Below are 17,214 nucleotides of genomic sequence, written 5' to 3'. Positions count from 1 at the left end.
GGTGACATAATTTGGAATATTAAGTCAAAAGTAATTGCTTACCCCTGCTCCATGCGCATTACTCTTCTACATTCTCTTCATGCACAACAGGAACAGTCTTTTAACATTTTAATCGCAGCTTGGATTTAAGTACCTGACCTCATTCAGTGATAACTCATATGGTCGTCTGTACAAATTAAACATGCTTTGTGTTTCAATGTTATTTTGTAACCACAGGTAGTCAACTTCTCCATGTTGTGTGTTTTTTGTAGGTCCACTCACCCTGCCCAGTTCCTTGTCTTCCAAAGCCAGGACACCCGTGCTCTCTGTAAAGAGCTTCACTTTGACCGAGGGCAACGGGTGGCTTGTGGTGAAGTCCCCCTGAGTGCCCCACCTGAAAGACATGAGGATTATTGTTAGATATGTACATTTGTGTGTAAACATTACAGACACCGTCAAAGCATTCATCATTTAAATGATTCACAGTTAGCATTTTTACACTGGCCAGATATAGGTGCTGTTAGCTGTGTTGTGCCTGTCAGCTTGATAGCAGATGAAAGCCGCATTAACTCATCCAGATAAAAAGCGGAGCTGAAAACTTCCAGCGTGAGACCATATTCCTGAAACAGGTTAAGTTATGCTCTGAAATGAAGAGGCCAGTGCAAATGCTGTCGGCAATATGGCTCCAACAAAACATCACGGTATTTCAGTGCATTTTTGTGTGATCGCAAAATTATTGACAATATTAGAAAATACTGAAAAATATAAGTGTTATAATTTTATATATCAGCATTAAAAAAACAACTTGCCACAATTATTCAGTAAAGACTAACATCTTACTGTGATTTGTTCTATGCATGTATGTATGTATGTATATATATATATACACACCACTACTGCATGTTCTTTGACATTGATATTTCATTCTAAACACTTTACTCACTGTAATAAAACTGTGTTAAATTACTGATGACACAAACCAAATACTTCCTGCTTTGCTGCTCCGAATTATAACCAGTGAGAGTTGTTTCTTGTGAAGCAGCTTTTTGAAATGCGGTGTGTTTGAAGCTAAGGTTGGAGAAGCTTTGTTAGGAATCTGCTGGTGACAGGTGTTTGTCAACAAGATAAACAAAAGCAATAAGCAACTGTAACCTCCAGCTAATAAAAATGTAACGTTTCTGCATCATGTAGGAGGATTGTCTTCCAGAATATGTGCTGGTATTTTTTCATCTTGCATTGCAGTCAGTTCAGGGTTCACTTCACAGATCAATAATGAAAGTTTTCACCCAGTTATTACAGCTAAATGGTTTTGGCTTTTGGTGTTCAGTAATTTATTCAAAACTGTCAAATAAAAAAATCCATTAAGGATTAAAATGAGATGAAAAGGTGGTGTACTTGTAGGCCGTAGATATACTTGCTTTTGAACTACACATTCGCGGTTACAACTGTTGACGTCCTGAATGTTATTGCCTCTGAACTCTGTGTGTTACTGAGGGACTCCACCAGAGGGCACACCAGAAAAACAATGATGCCATTAAAACATCTTGATTTGCTTGATGTAAACAATAAACATATTGACAATTGAGAGGGTCACTACTTTGCTGATTCTGAGATGACGGGGGATAAAACAAGCTAGCGGCTAAATCCTCAAACATATTTTTCTGTATCTTCCACAGTGCACGGATGCAACAGGTTTGGATTTCCATTTAGTGATTGATGGATGGATGGATGGACAAGAAAAGACAAGGCAAGAATTTATTAATCCCACAGTGGGGAAATTTTGTCATCAGCATAGAAAGTTAGGAAAAAAGGTGCACACAATAAGACAAAATTATAAATACGTATACAATAAAATAAGATAGATTTTTTTTAATTTTTTTTTTTTAAAGTAAGACCAATAAATAAATACACACACGCATACAAAAACTATATACATACACAAAATAAATAAATACAACTTGGGATGAAAAAAAAAAGTGTCAGGTGCTCTGACATACAGTGCAACATTATTTCAGGCTGCAGTTGAACAGTCTGACAGCCGTCGGGACAAACGACCTGCGGTAGTGCTCTTTCCTGTACTGAGGGTGCAGCAGTCTACAGCTGAAGGAGCCGCAGGCATAGACTGTATATAAAAGTGCACCTAGCTTCCTGCTCTGAAAAATGAGGCCGATACATACCACCTAAAGCCTCCGGCTCCGTAGACTCCCATCTAACTAGTCTCATAAAATTCTCAGTCAATAAAATTTCTCCATGAGTTATCTCGGTTTTGTTAGCTAAAGTCGCTCCTTCTCGTTTGTTTTTCTGGCTGTCCATCTGAAAATAATCCCATCATTAATTCAAAAATAAACTTAAAAAAGGTGTGTTTAGGGGCGGGGTGGGGTCTGTTTGATTGACAGGCCTGTGGTGCAGTCAGGTTACGGCTATCGGTAGGCGGAATGTAGCATCGCCGGGTTTCCAATCAGATCAAGTCACATCTCCCCGCTCGCGCAAATATGGTGACTACTGGCTCCAAACCACTCCGGGCAAGCAAGATGGCGCCCAACAAATTCCAAACTCGAGGCTCGGAACTCCAAACAGCCGTTCACAAACCGATGGGTAAAGTCACTGCTGGTCGTCGCTTGGTTGCAGGTCCCTGACCCTGTCACATCGCCATACTGCCCCTACACTACACTGTCCTTACCAGTCAGGTGTGCATTGCATCTTACGTACGCGTTGCGTTAATTTCACCAACCAGAATCAGAATCAGAATCAGAATCAGCTTTATTGGCCAGGTACGTTGACACGTAAAAGGAATTTGACTCCGGTTGTAACTTCAGCTCTCTGTGCAAAAAAAAACTAAATAGACATATATACAGCTAAGAAAGAAAGAAAGATATATATACTGTACATATATAACCAACGCTCAAAACAGACGCAGGATACACAAGGCGACCATCATGGACATGCCAACGCCAAAAAACTAAAAACAAGTATATCTCCGGCCATACAGAATTCTGCTTCAGTTTGTATTGGTACACCTAGCTATAAATAGTTTAAAGTTATAATTGGGTGTTTTAGAAACTCTTTTGTTGATTGGAGCAACAATTTAAAAGCATGCAAGCTGAATCTCTGTTAATATTACTCACATGGCAAGCTGAGGTTTTGAGATTTAGTTTGAACTTTTTAGGTCCCAGAATTGTCAATAGGTCAACAGTTGGAGCGCCTTCATGTTTAGAACAGCGTTTCTGTTTTTAAAATAATTCACAAAACCCAGAGTGTTTCTACTGCATAAAAAAAAAATAGTCTGCATTTCAAAGACGTTAACTTTTTCCTATTTGCAGACTTTAAACTCGACAGGACAAAGCATTTTTTCTTTCTAACTGCAATTTCTCAGACATCATAGACTGCAAAATTAACTTAATAAAAAAGGTCTAGTTCCAGAATGAATATCACATCAGGTGTTGGCCACAGATCAGAAGCAGCAGCAACAGTCGGCTGTTTTGGATCGGCTGTTATCAAGAAACACGTATTGTTCATCTCGCACACTGCAATGGTGATAAGTAATGGCTTCTGCTCAAGATGATGATGGGGACATGGCCATACACACAGAGCCACCCCTCTGGTGATTACGTGCCTGCACGTCAAAACTGTCATTTCAAGTCTGCAAGTGTGTGTGTGTGTGTGTGTGTGTGTGTGTGTGTGTGTGTGTGTGTGTGTGTGTGTGTGTGTGTGTGTGTGTGTGTGTGTGTGTGTGTGTGTGTGTGTGTGTGTGTGTGTGTGTGTGTGTGTGTGTGTGTGTGTGAGACATTATTCTTCGAAATGTTGCCTTGGAAACTAGGGAAACTGAATATAAAGCTCGGCTTTGCTACTTGCTTTCAACTCGCGAAGGTGTCACTCGTCATCCGTGCACCACCCAGATACACACACACACACACACACACACACACACACACACACACACACACACACACACACACACACACACACACACACACACACACACACACACACACACACACACACACACACACACACCAAGGGCATTTGTAAGACAGAGGACAGATCCTGATAAAAAGAGTGTTGGCCTCACGTATTAACTGACCTGAGAAAGTGGATTTAACGGGAGGGATGATGCATGTCATTACGTTTCTTTTCGTTTCCCAGACGGTGTTGAAAAACAAAACTGAAGGACAAACGTGAAATCTTACTTGTTATTTGTTTACACCAGGAGACTCCAACGTTTTAGTTTTTTCCTTTAAGAGCTACTTTGAAAAAAAGGAAATTGTCTGAGAGCTAGTCATGTTTAGTAACGTCTATTCACATAGCTGAGCTCCACCCAAACCAGCTGAGTAAGCTTCTTTTATGTCAATGATAACACATTGATACTCGACACACATATTATGTATCGCAACAGCTTAAAATTCAACAGCATGTGCAGGTTTTTTTCTATATGCTAATTATCTGATCTTATCTGAAAAGTCTCGGCATTCAGCTGACCAGCGGTGCAACTTTGATCGCTCACTCACTCACTCCCTTTATACCTCCGGACCTGCTGTTGCAGTCCAGCGAAACATTTAGCTTTTATGTTAATTACCTAATTTATGCAGCACCCGTTTCTTTTCAGACTCGGTGTGAGAATCTCTGCTGTGTTTTGCAGGCGCATTGCAGGTTGCTGTAGTTGCTGTTGTCTGATCTCTGTTTGATGAGGGGCGGAGGTCAACCCTGCCTGTCCACCTTCCGTTACAGTGACATGGTGCAGAGCAGACACAGGCGATGGGAATGTTTGGGGAGGCTGTATACTTGTTAATCAATTGCGTTGATAGCGTTGTTCTCTCGAGCAGGTTAAAAAAATTAATAAATACAAAATTCTGAAATGAATCCCCAAATGTACTATAATAATACAAATAACAATAATAATAATAATAGCTCACGAACTACAGGTAGCTCATGACCCTGGTTTACACTGATCAGATTTAGGACAGAAGATAATTCACTGCCAAGAGTCTGGTGCAAGTTTCACACCCCACCAAGGGCCTCATTTAAGCATTACCAGTGGTTGTGAATTGTTTGGTTAAGATAAGATAAATAATATGGTTCATGTTGGTTTGATTAACAGTTTATGCAAGAAATGTTGAAGCACACCGTTTACACTGTTTAGCTGTAAATGTGAGAAGCGTCATGGAAATAATTTTGTTTTACTGTGAAAAGCGTCAACAGGAAATGCTTTTATTTTGAAGCGCCAGGAAGTAACATGCTACATGGGTTCTTGTTGCTAACGAGACGATGAATAAAGATGTCGGGTGCAAAGCGGGGTCTTTTCACGTGTTCCTGTTTTGTAATACTGTAGTTTGGACAGTAAAGTGTTCCATTCGAACGAGACGTGTCTCGGTCCTCATGAGAAGCTTCCTCTTCACAACACCAGTTGAGTATACGCACACAGCAGGGCCTAAAAGAACAGTGTGCCACTCCACGCAAAAAAAACATAATCTATAAAAACCAACTTGACGGGAGAATGTACACGCCAATATCCATATGCATATGAACATTTTGGAGAAATTGGTCACGACGATGGTGTGGACGTGGAATGAAGCCAGAATGTAGAAATTAATTGGAGATAAAGTTTTAGCTGAATTTCAGGAGCAGGACCACGCCTCAACCACTCCCCCACTTCCGGCCACAGTCCTATAAATATCCACCCACTCTAAACCTCGGCCTGTTCACGTTTTCGGCATCCGGAACCAGACGCCACGCAGAAGAAAAAAAACAAAACAATCTTACCTTGGACCAAACATGGATCTGCTGTTCCTCAGCCCGTCTGACGACGACGACGACAATTGTTTTGCCTTCACACAGGCCACCCATGCACTCAAGGGAAGCCCTCAATCTGCTGCCCTCTCCAAAAAGCCCAGGGTTACCCACGAGACGCCGCCACCGGGAACACCCAGACAGCACAGCGGAGCCAAATCGCCGATCTCCAACAAGCCGACCAGCTGCATCCACCAGAATCCCTCTCTCCGTTCAATCCTTCTGTACGAAGGTTCTGATCCACGGCCGTCCTCCAATAACTCACTCACCGGTGACAGAGGGAGACCTGCCACCCCCAGACGTAGTCAACGGCAACGTAAGTCCCCTCTCTCTTCCTCCGCTCGCCCCAGACCCAGTGCTCGGGAACGAGTCTCAGACAACTCCGGCTCCCCAGCGCGCCGCGCCCAAAGCCTCCGCCACCGCTCCCGCGGTCCAGCCAGGTCCCCCGTCGAAGACGCGCCGGCCAAGATCTCCGACTGGACCGTAGTCCGTCTGCTAAAAGCGTTAAAAGAGAAGAGGATACCTCACCACCGCTCCAACAACAAAGCAAAACTGTTCTAACTCCTCACAACTTTCCAAAAGTCACGTCAGGCAAAAAACACAGACGTACCTCCATCCAAAACACACTGGCGTAACGTCAACAACAGTGACGTCACCACGCACCTTCAAGCTCCGCCCTTCCACCCACAAAGTTCCGGGTTGCCAGGTTTTGCAGCGCGCCACCTCTCATCCCCCTCCACTTCCTCCGGCAAACTCACCTTTGCACAGCGGCACCGGGATGCCACCTCTTTTCCTCTCTTCAATTTCCACAGCACTCCATCCCACCTTCTGGTTTAGATTCATCAGTCTGTACTACTGCTGTTCTTCCACACCCCCTTTTTTCTGCCCTCTACTCTGCCACCGGGTTGCCAGGTCTTCTTTCCTCTTTCCCCCCTCTCATCCATCCACAGCGCCCATCATCACCACTGGGCTGCCAACTTACAACCCTTCTGCCCCCTTTCCTCTGGCGCCTCCAGCGACCTTCCCCAGCTCAACGAGGGCCGCAGTTTACCCTTCTACCATGGAGATTCCTGGCACCGGGATGCCAGTCCCTACTCCTTCTTCCCCTACCCTCCAACCATCCCATGCGCTCTTTTCTGGCTCTGCGCCGCCAAAAAAAAACCAAAAAACATTCTCCCGTCTCCGCGAACTTCCGACAACAGATAATCTCAGGTAAATACGTTGACTTGGCACAACTCATCCTCCCTCCCCTCCACCAACACGCTGAACCTAGGGTGATCGATAGCCATGAGAGCCTCATTATCATGCGTACCTCAGCGCCAGCTCGCTCCAAAGAGCTCACCCCGCCTGAGTTCGCGTACGCTTTCTCCCTGTATAGAGATGTCCCCTGCACCCCCTTCCCAGCTAGGAGGACAGAGTTAGATCCCACCTTTCCAGAATCCTCGACCTAGCTCTCCGCTTTGGCGGATCAGGCTTTTACCAATACCACATCCAATTCGCTTCAGAAGCCGCAGCCCGTCTCCTCCAGTTCAACCAGGCCACTTACTGGGGTACCCTCGACCAGGAACTCTACTGCCGCATTTTTTTGCCACCCGTCCAGCTCTCCCCTGCAAATTATGCAGCGCCCCTTCCCATCCCGCCTCCGCGTGCACCATCCCCATCCAACCACGTCCCCAAAGCCAACCTTCAGCCACCACTCACCCGGCTTCCTAGTTATAACTCCTCCTTTATCACCTCCAGCCCACGGTCTCTCGACCATGAAATCAGTCTTCACTCAGCTTGGCGTCCCTCTCTCTGAAGAGAAAACAGAAGGTCCTTCACACATCTTGGAGTTTCTCGGGATTACTCTCGACACTGTCCGGTTCCAAGCTTCTTTGCCCGCGGAGAAACTCCACCGCATCATTCTCCTCCTACAAAACTTTCTTCTTACTCCCTCTTGCACCAAATGACAACTGCCCTCCCTCTCGGGACATCTGAACTTTGCCTTGCGCATCATCCCCCAGGACCGCTCCTTTATTTTGTACTTGCTTTCCCTCGCATCATCCACACCCTCACTTATCGATCCAGTCTCCATGGATACCCCCTCCAGAACAGAGATGCAGATGCGGCTGCACCTCCTCTCCAACTGGAACGGTATCACCTTCTTTTACGACGACCAACTTTCCAACCCAGAAGACATTCAGCTCTATACTGACGCTGCTCCTTCCGCCGGTTTTGGGGGCCACTACGGCAGACGATGGTTTTCAGCTGAATGGCCCATCGAGTTCCGCAACTTCCTCCAAGGCTCCCTCCAATCATCTTCATCTTGCCTTCTTAGGATGGCTTCTTTTGGGGATCTGCAGTGGATCCTCGACTAAGCGTTCCCCCAAACCGCGAAACTCTCACCCTGGCTTAATCTCCCCCAATCAATGGAGGTTCGCCCCCAGCCGAGGCGGGGTCCTAGCTAGTGAAATGTGTGAGAAGAGTCATTATTATTATTTTTTTTTTTTGTATTCACTTTATTAATCCCCGAGGGGAAATTTCTTCACTACAGCAGGGGGGCTCTCAGGGGGGAGCTGCTGCAGCAGGCTGCCACTAGCGCGGCGCCAGGTAACCTGACCTGAGGTGCATGTTTTTGGATGATGGGAGGAAGCCGGAGAACCCGGAGAGAACCCACGCAAGCACAGGGAGAACATGCAAACTCCGCACAGAAAGGCCCAGGACCGGATTTGAACCCGGAACCTTTTTGCTGTGAGGCGACAATGCTAACCACTGCACCACCGTGCTTGCCCATTATGATGATGCCTCACACATTTAACTTCACTTTATTTTACATTACACAGTTCCACTGTATCTCAAATACTCAAACCAGCAGTGTAATGTTGACTAGGCTAACTCAAATCATAATAATCGGTTTTAGAAATCCAAGATAATAAAGAAATTGCAGAACAGAGCATTAACACCTTAAATACAATTTTCTAATTCTGTGAACATATCACCCAGTATGAGTTTTCATAGTCTTTGCTGTCAGGAGACACCGCGACACCTGTTTCCCTGAGCATTAAAAGGTTAGGCGCACCCTTCACCCACCAGTAACAGACATGTTCTGACGATGGGCACCAACCTTTGAATCTCTATACTTTTTTTTAAATATTTCAGGTAGGCTACGGCCCTTGTTATGGACTAACTCATTGCATTCACTAGAGCGGCAACACGCTGCCACATGGCATATTTATGTTGCTCCAGCTCACCTGCAAGCACCTCAAATTCCGTCAAAACATTCCTTGTCTTCCTCCCCGATTAACAATAAAGAGCCCCTAATAATAAATAAATAAGTATAAATAATACCCATTCTGAATTGTCTGAAGTTGCATGTGGAGATTAGGGAAAATGTTATAGATTTTGATGGTCCAACTGTAAAATGGTTAATACAACTACTGTATTTAACAGCCCTTAAAAAATGCTAATGCCCTGTTGGATTGTATTTTATGCAATATAACTAAATAATTGTGGGATGTGCAAACGTTTTCACTGAGAGCAAATAAGCATGCCTGGAAGAAAAATAATTATAAGGATGGTACTTTATTTGAAATAAACATGAAGAAACAGAATCACAGAAGCATAAAATTCCTCAATAATTAGGGGAATTTATGATGAAAGGTCCTCGGTGATTAAAGATGCTACAACCACAGGAGTCCTAAGAGCAATTGGACAACTGTGTAATCACAGCCAATTAGGTTGCCTTTGTAATTATAGTTAACTCTGTTGTTATTAAGTCACTGGGTGTCTTTTTTTGCTGAAGATAATGTGAAAGTGTGCTGCAGGCTAATTACAGTGAAGATTACAGGAGCTGCAGCAAAGCCAGGTTACAGCACCGAAACCCCTGATGACCAGGAAGGTCATCAGGTAACCGTGAGCTTGTCTAATTGGCTCTGTTTGGTGACTCTGACGAGCGGCGGGCTCTGAGAAAAAAAGAAAAAAAAAAAGAAAAGAATAGCCCGAAAACAGCCAGAGCATGTGAAAGGGCAACCTCATTACCACAGAGACCCTTACTCTAGGACGGGCATCCAAAAACCCAACACCTGTAACCAAGAACGCTCCAACCTGAGAAACAATCAGTTGGCATCAAGCTGAAAACACCATATGTAAAGAAAATTAAATGTACACGTGAACACAGTTTCCAAGGTGGAACAGTATGTGATGTAATTTATCTTTACTGTTCAGAAATTACACTCTTTAATTGTACAGTGAAAATCTTATTTTACGGCTTATTGAATATATTCAAATACAATTTGCTAAACTTCATGAATCTATTTTATTGCCTTTATGCACAGTTGTTGAAAAATGAATTAATACCTGCATGTCATCACATGTTGTTTTGCCTTCTCAAAAACCCTCTTTGTATTACAACAACAACAAAAAGTTGGGTTGATGTTTGAAACAAAAATGTAGGATTTACAAACCATGTTAACCCATATTTAATTGAAAATAAATCAAAGGAAAACACGTCCAGGTTTGAAACTGTGAAATCGTATTTTATGGAAAATATATGCCAATTTTTTATTTGATTGCAGCAACACATTTCAAAAAAGATGAGACAGGGGAATGTTTACAATTGTTTCGTATCACTTCTTTTTACAACACCGTAAAGGTTTTGGGAGACTAGTAGCTGGACTTTTGAAAGTGAAATGTCTCATTCTTAGGATTTTACACATGAAGAGTACCAAGTGAAGACATACTCCATGTGGCACATGGCGGTTCACATGTTGGACAGATGGAATGGTAAATGGTCTGTCCTCATAAAACACTTCACACCGTTTCCCATTCACCCATTCAAACACCAATGGTGGCTGAGCAGCCAGGCAAAGTGCTCGCTTAACCCTAGCAGCAACTTGAGGTTCAGTGACTTGTCACTAGACATACAAATGTATCATGTTACCATTTTAACGGAGACTATACAAGTCTAAATCTGGTTGCAGATCAATGTAGTCCCCTTGTGCAGCAATACACTGCTCCCACAATCATGCAACTCCCTGGACGTTCCATTCTGTAAGTGCATAAAGCTGCATCCGCTGGATCTCCTCCAGTGTAAATCAGTGTGACCCTGATTTTAGGGAACAGAAAGAAGTGGCAGGGAGCAAAATCTGTCAATTAGGGGGAGTAAGGAGCGGCGACTTTGTTGTTGTAGGTAAGAAACGTGCCCTGCAAATGTTAAAGAAACCCCCCAACATGCTCTTGGTTGCGCTCCTGACTTATGCGCCTTCTCCAATGTTGCACAGTGATATTCTGAAAACACCAATGCCACTCAAAAAAAAATCTCCCTGCTCATTGCTTTCTTTGCCATGGATTTTCTGAAGCACTTGCTGATTTCCTGAATTTGACACAAAATGTGATGTGCACTCTGCTCAAATTTAAGGTGCATGGGGAAATTGCATTTATAATTGAATGTTGGCCTTTTTAATTAAATGTTTATTTATTTTATTTTTTTAACTGAATTTTTGTATGAATGAAACAGATTTTCATTCTGCCAAATGTCTGTGGTATTTGAGGTTCGAATTAAAATAAGAAGGGCAAATGAGTGTACTGTCACTGGAATGATTGAACGCCTTCTTTGACTTAGTGTCTAATAATGTTTAGACAGTAATACATGGTGTTAACATGCAATCATTATCATTTTGGCATTTTAACATACTCCTGATGGGACTTTTCTTTTGCCTTTCAAATCACACCAATTTAAAACAAATTCCTTCAAGCAGAGTGTCAGATTTGAATCTGTCCCTAATTGACTCTTGTGAAAAACATCAGAGATCTGACTGGGGCGTAGAAGTGGAGCTAAGCTAAATGGTTTCGTGCAAAACCAGTGTTATTACTATGGTGTGTCTGTCAATAGCATCTTCAAAAGCTCCGGCATAATCCAATTAGGAATATAAAGTGGAGGTTTAGCACTGTTCATGTCTCTTCAGCATGCGGATTATAGCCTCTGCACCCTTTTTAACTTCATTGTCTTTGGGTATCTATGGTGTAAATCAACACCGCATTAGGGACAATTCACGGTTTTCTGTGCCCACAGGCACTTCACCATTGCAGACTTTGAATGCAGACATGGATGCACTTCCGGTTCCATTCATACTACAGTTTTAAAGGTTCTCATGGCTGCATGTGATGCACATTATTGATTGACCTTGGTGGACGTGTGTGTGTGTGTGTGTGTGTGTGTGTGTGTGTGTGTGTGTGTGTGTGTGTGTGTGTGTGTGTGTGTGTGTGTGTGTGTGTGTGTGTGTGTGTGTGTGTGTGTGTGTGTGTGTGTGTGTGTGTGTGTGGGGGGGGGGGGAGGCTAAGGTCGTGAAAGTAATGGAGACATATTCAGGAGTTTAATGTCATCTGTCTGTCCCTGTCCTCGGTTAATGATGAATTAAAAAGATGTGGTTATTCTTCTTGCCTTCTCTAAGTTACCTATGCAACCGGTTTTGTGTGATAAAATAGCCTCGACTCAAGCTCCACTATAATCTTGTGCTCTTCATCAGTGAATAAAGAGGGTTTAGGTGCTATCGTGGGTCAGGTGTAATGTGAAATCATAATGAGGTCAAACCGCTTGTCTTCAGGGGATGTGAATAGCCTCATCTGAGATGAGCCGGGCTAGCCAGAATGGATCACCTCATGAGGCTGTGGTTTTCGAAGGACTGTGATTGCTCTCAACCATCAGCAAAATCTAAGGGCATGATGGGAAACGCCTCGCGATGATCTAACAAGTAAGTGGTCTGCTGGTTTGAACTGCAGTTGCACCCAAAATCGTAACAACACCCATGCATCCAGCAACAGCCTCATTTACAAGAAGCTGAATACAGTTTGATATAGGCCTTAATTCATCCAATAGATGTTGAGAAACTTTACTTGAAAACCAAAGCTGGGAGGCTTCAGCCTCATGAATGCCATTCGTGGCAATCCATTCAATAGAGACTCTTTAGATTTATCATATGTACTAGAGTGGTAAAGACACTGATAGACTCTGTCATCCCTTATTTTGTTACTCAAAACAAAATTGTGTGAAACTGGAGGAAACGAGCAGATCTAAACCTGCGCAATTAAACTAAAGTTGGCATCAAGTATTTCTTTCTGGATTCTCAAGTTACTTTATGTATTTGTTTTGATCTGATACTTTTTGATTGAACGCCTAAAACTTTAGACATGCGATTACCAACCTTTTCCACACAGAAAATCACACCTTGATAGCCAGTCATGGTCCAGTATGCAAAGTACCTCTGTGATGTGACAGAGTATTCAAATATGCTCATTTTCATTGTTTTTTGGGACGTAGATGAAACACTCTGGGAAAAGTAAGAGGATGAACTCACTGTGGTCTGGAGGCTTCCGCTTGATCTGTCTGCAGCTTTTCTCCCCCCTCCACCTCCATGGTGCAGTACACAATACGGTTTGGGGCCACTGACTTCAAGCCCTGGACCTCCACGATCACAATCTGAAAACAGCAGTCAAGGGTTAGGACCAACAGATGCCTCCCCAAATCAACTGCTTTGTCTGAGCAAAAACCCCAAATGTTCCACTGACAGTATTTTTACCATTATTTTTTTCATGAATCGCTTCACATTGGACTTAAACAGCAAACCCTTACATTGAAGAAGCCACAGCTTGAGAATGGTTGTCATTATACTTCATATTTGACTTTATTGATAAATTAATTAATTAATAAATAAACACATTATCATCAAAATTGCGAACAAGCGGGTAATCTACTCAGGACTAGTGCACAGCATGATGCATTATCAAGAGTTTATGCATTTCTCCCTAATGTTGTCTTGTATTTTTACCTAAAAAGGAAACTAAATCAACTGTCACATGTAATGAATTCAGACACCAGTTCCAACAGTTCTCAAGTCAGGCAGTTACCAGCAGATACGACATGCAAGCATCCACACACAGACCTCCAGAGTGAAGGACAGCACAACGTCGGATTTGGACAGGATGTCTCCCTCGTCTCCTATGTCCAGGAAGGAGTTGTTCATGGAGGAGCGTTTGAGCTTCTGTTTGAAGTCTGGACCTCCTTTAGAGACGGGCAAACTCTCTAGGTTAGCCATCAGCAGGTTGACCGACGAACGCAGCTCCTCTACGTACAAGGCCTCCATGTCAGCAGAGACAAACTTTGGGTATCTCCTTTCCTGCAACACACACAAAGTGACCATTCAACATTAACATAAAAGTTTCCATCACATCAACAAGCACTTCTTTAACCAACAGGGGCAATTGGCTGTTAATATTTGACTTTTGTTAACATTACAGAAGACATTTTACTCGAAGGTTGACATCCTTTCAGGTTGTGAAGTCCTTTCTGAAATGGGATTAAGGGTGACATTTTCTGGATTTATCACATGACAGACACTAATCAATTGGTTCTTAAACCAATAAGTCAATTGAATGAAACAATCTCCAAAAAAAAATGTTTAAAAAAAAAAGAGAGATTACATTACAGATAACCAATTCTAGGTTTGGGTGGCTTAAAATTAATACAGTAGCTTACCAACATTATTCCAAATTATATTAATTAAAACAAACTAATTAAAAAAAGAAAGATATATCACTGTCACACTGATATAGCATTGTAGTGGCTTACAACATCAATTAATGCAGGTATTTTATGTTTCTATATAATGTTGTAGTACTGTCAATACATTTAAAGGCCATTAACTGTGCATAGAAACCAGAACTGACTTCACTGTCATTTAAAAACAGGCTGAAGGTGTAACATAAATACATCAGATTTTCTTTTGAATGTATTTGTTTTAGGCAGACAGTGTTGTATTATGAGTTTCTTGCAGCTGCTTTTCAGCTAGTTATTGTTCTCTCTCTCAGTTTATAATGAGTCTTTTACAAACAATCGGCCCCACAAGTTTTCAGTTAGTCTAGTTTTACCAGCAAGAGCTTCTTAAGACTTCTGTAACATGTTTTGCTACCATAGAGGAAATACAGTCATGAGGGTGATACATATTCCATAGCGTCTCCCGCAGTCTTTACTACTGCGTAAAACAGGGAGAAAAGCTACAGAACAGCTGAGAATTACTGCTGTCACTGATGAGCTCGAAAAGACAGCCTCAAAAATGTTACCTGTCACTGAAAATGATTCCGAGCATGAAAGATTGCCAGTCTGATTGATGATACATGTGCTTCAACAGAACCAAATGTAATGTTTTACTTATAGGAGAGAAAAGACTTCAATGGTGGGCACTGATTGGTCACTCAGGAAAACTGCCCACAGGACGAGCTCTGCCAAGCTGTTGCTCACAGCTTCAGTTTTCTTCACTTTGATTATAGTCTGGATAATGCTGCTTGTAAAAGCTTTCGCTCAGCCACGCTGAAGGCTGGACCAGTCAACGGTGGAATAAACGGCCAGTGCCTGGTCTTGTTGCTCGTGTATTTAAAAACAAAGTGGCGCTCCCATTAAAACCATTTAGAAAACACGCTGCACTCACGAAAGAATGCTTTGGTGGACACGGGCAATAGGTAGTTGCCGCAACGACAGGGTCGGCCTTTTTTGGCAGCATGCTGATTGGTTAAAATGAACCCAAGATATAAGCCCAGCATGGTGGAGTGACTGCAAATGATTCCCTAAAGAGTGTACCCAGACCTGTAATTTGGGTCTAGGTATGCCACGCAAGCAGAGTGACTGTTGTGCTGAATTAGTATTCAGGTGAAGCACAGATACGTAGGTATTCATCACCCTGGACAATTGGCAGTTTGATATGTTATCCACTGAGGTTAAAACATTTTTGGGCTTACATTACTTTTATGTCTAGTTTGGTCTCCGCGACCTCCTAAGAAAAATGTGTGGCTTGTTTCGCAGCTAGATTTTCTATTTGCTTCACCGGCTTGCCTCTTACTGTCTTCTCTGTGGGTTCATCAGCAAGATATATCTGACATCATTATGACTGAATATAGCTTATAGTGGCTGCTGGTCATTGATTTTTTTGTATTTAAATATTGTTATTTAAACATTAATATTTAAATTAACAATTAATTAATTAAAAAAAAGTCAAGTAGAACAAAAATTGTTTAAGTTTAAACATTAGAGAGTAGATAATGAATTCTTAGGTTGGACATTTCTGTCTTTGGTGGAAAATAACAATGCTCATCCCAATCTGAGGTAAACCAAAACATTAAAGATAATAAAGATTCTACAAATACTGAACAAGCGATAATAACAACTGTTTTTCGTGCTAATTTCTTACCCGGGAAATCTTCTCAGCCAGCTGTAACCTGCCGTCCAGCTCTCTACGGATCTGAGCCGCCTGCTCGTCCACATTATCCAGCTGAGAAAAAAAAGATATAACATTAAGAGATTCATCATACAGCCAATTACAGATCTGCAGAAGAAGTACACAAATCTAAAAGTTAAAGGAGGGCCAGTGTAGGAAAGGTCTGCTCCAAAGAAGAAGAAGATTTCTCTGTCAGGTAATCAATCAGCAGCTTAGGTGTTAACAGATGGCCGTTTTTCTGTACCAATGTTGTAAGTTCCTGTTAAAACTGCTCTATTGTTGATTTGTTGGATTCCTTTGTATACTGTTGTAAAGCTCTGTTGAAGGGACTTTAGCATTTTAAGTGCCTTGAAATAACTTGTGTTGTGATTTGGCGCATAAATAGAATTGAACTGGATTGAAATTGAGTGACAGTAATTAGCCTAAGAGGAGTGAAGAGATTCAAGCACTTCATAAAAAGGACGACAAGAAGTGCTTTTCAATTAATTCCAGATGAGGAAAGTTCAGTCTCGTTCATTGCCTTTTGTCAGTGGCTGAATATGCAAGTTAAAGCCGCAGGTTGTTCAGTTGTAGTTGCTTTGATGTCTACTTGCTGATGTCCTAAGAGAACTCGCTATACTAAAGTGAGTGGAATAACCCATGAGGTCTCGATTGTTAATTTTCATTTGAGCATTCAGCACAGATGTATTCATAAGATAAAGACCTGAACCTGGGAACGGTAATCTTGCAAGGTAGCAGAAAGTATGAAACTTCCATCCATCCATCCATTATTTAAACCCACTTTATCCTGAACAGGGTCACGGGGGGGCTGGAGCCTATCCCAGCAGTATGAAACTTTCCTAATGCAAACATATAGCTGTATTTTAGTGCTCTCATTAAAAGAAAAATCTAAATGTTGGTGCAGGCTAGACGGGACATAAAAGAGATGCACACTGCAGCCTACTGTAGAAGCAAAACCATCTCATTACACCTGGTATTTTCTTAAAGGTACCCTTTGGATTGTTTGACATTCAGTACCTCTGTTGAGTTTTCTATATTTATTTTATTCGTTATTGGGCGAGCCTCTCTTTTCTTCTCCTGTGCACACACATGATTATGTACATGCATGCATGCAATGCAAAAAAATATGTAGACAGATCCACGGAAAAGGAAGAGAATTAGCTTGTTAGCCATCAAAAATGCAAAATTCATCTACTGTGGATATATTATT

At 42.3% G+C, this 17,214-nt stretch overlaps 1 protein-coding gene across 1 annotated transcript in view; it reads right to left on the bottom strand.

Annotated features, from left to right (window-relative positions):
* The window catches only part of cadps2 (Ca++-dependent secretion activator 2), a 233,305-nt gene that overhangs the window by 139,278 nt on the left and 76,813 nt on the right, over positions 1-17,214 (bottom strand). The window contains exons 4-7 of the mRNA XM_069718728.1: positions 15,978-16,058; positions 13,680-13,913; positions 13,095-13,216; positions 262-373 (exon numbers count right to left, since the gene is read on the bottom strand). Coding sequence (XP_069574829.1) covers positions 262-373; positions 13,095-13,216; positions 13,680-13,913; positions 15,978-16,058 — 549 coding nt within the window. The remainder of the gene's footprint in view (positions 1-261; positions 374-13,094; positions 13,217-13,679; positions 13,914-15,977; positions 16,059-17,214) is intronic.

This window comes from Brachyistius frenatus, unplaced genomic scaffold, assembly GCF_029030835.1.
Source record: "Brachyistius frenatus isolate BFR_SWC_R1_liver_20210118 unplaced genomic scaffold, ASM2903083v1 Contig_197, whole genome shotgun sequence".
In the NCBI taxonomy this organism is placed as follows: Eukaryota; Metazoa; Chordata; class Actinopteri; family Embiotocidae; genus Brachyistius; species Brachyistius frenatus.
This window is presented reverse-complemented; position numbering and strand designations above follow the sequence as displayed.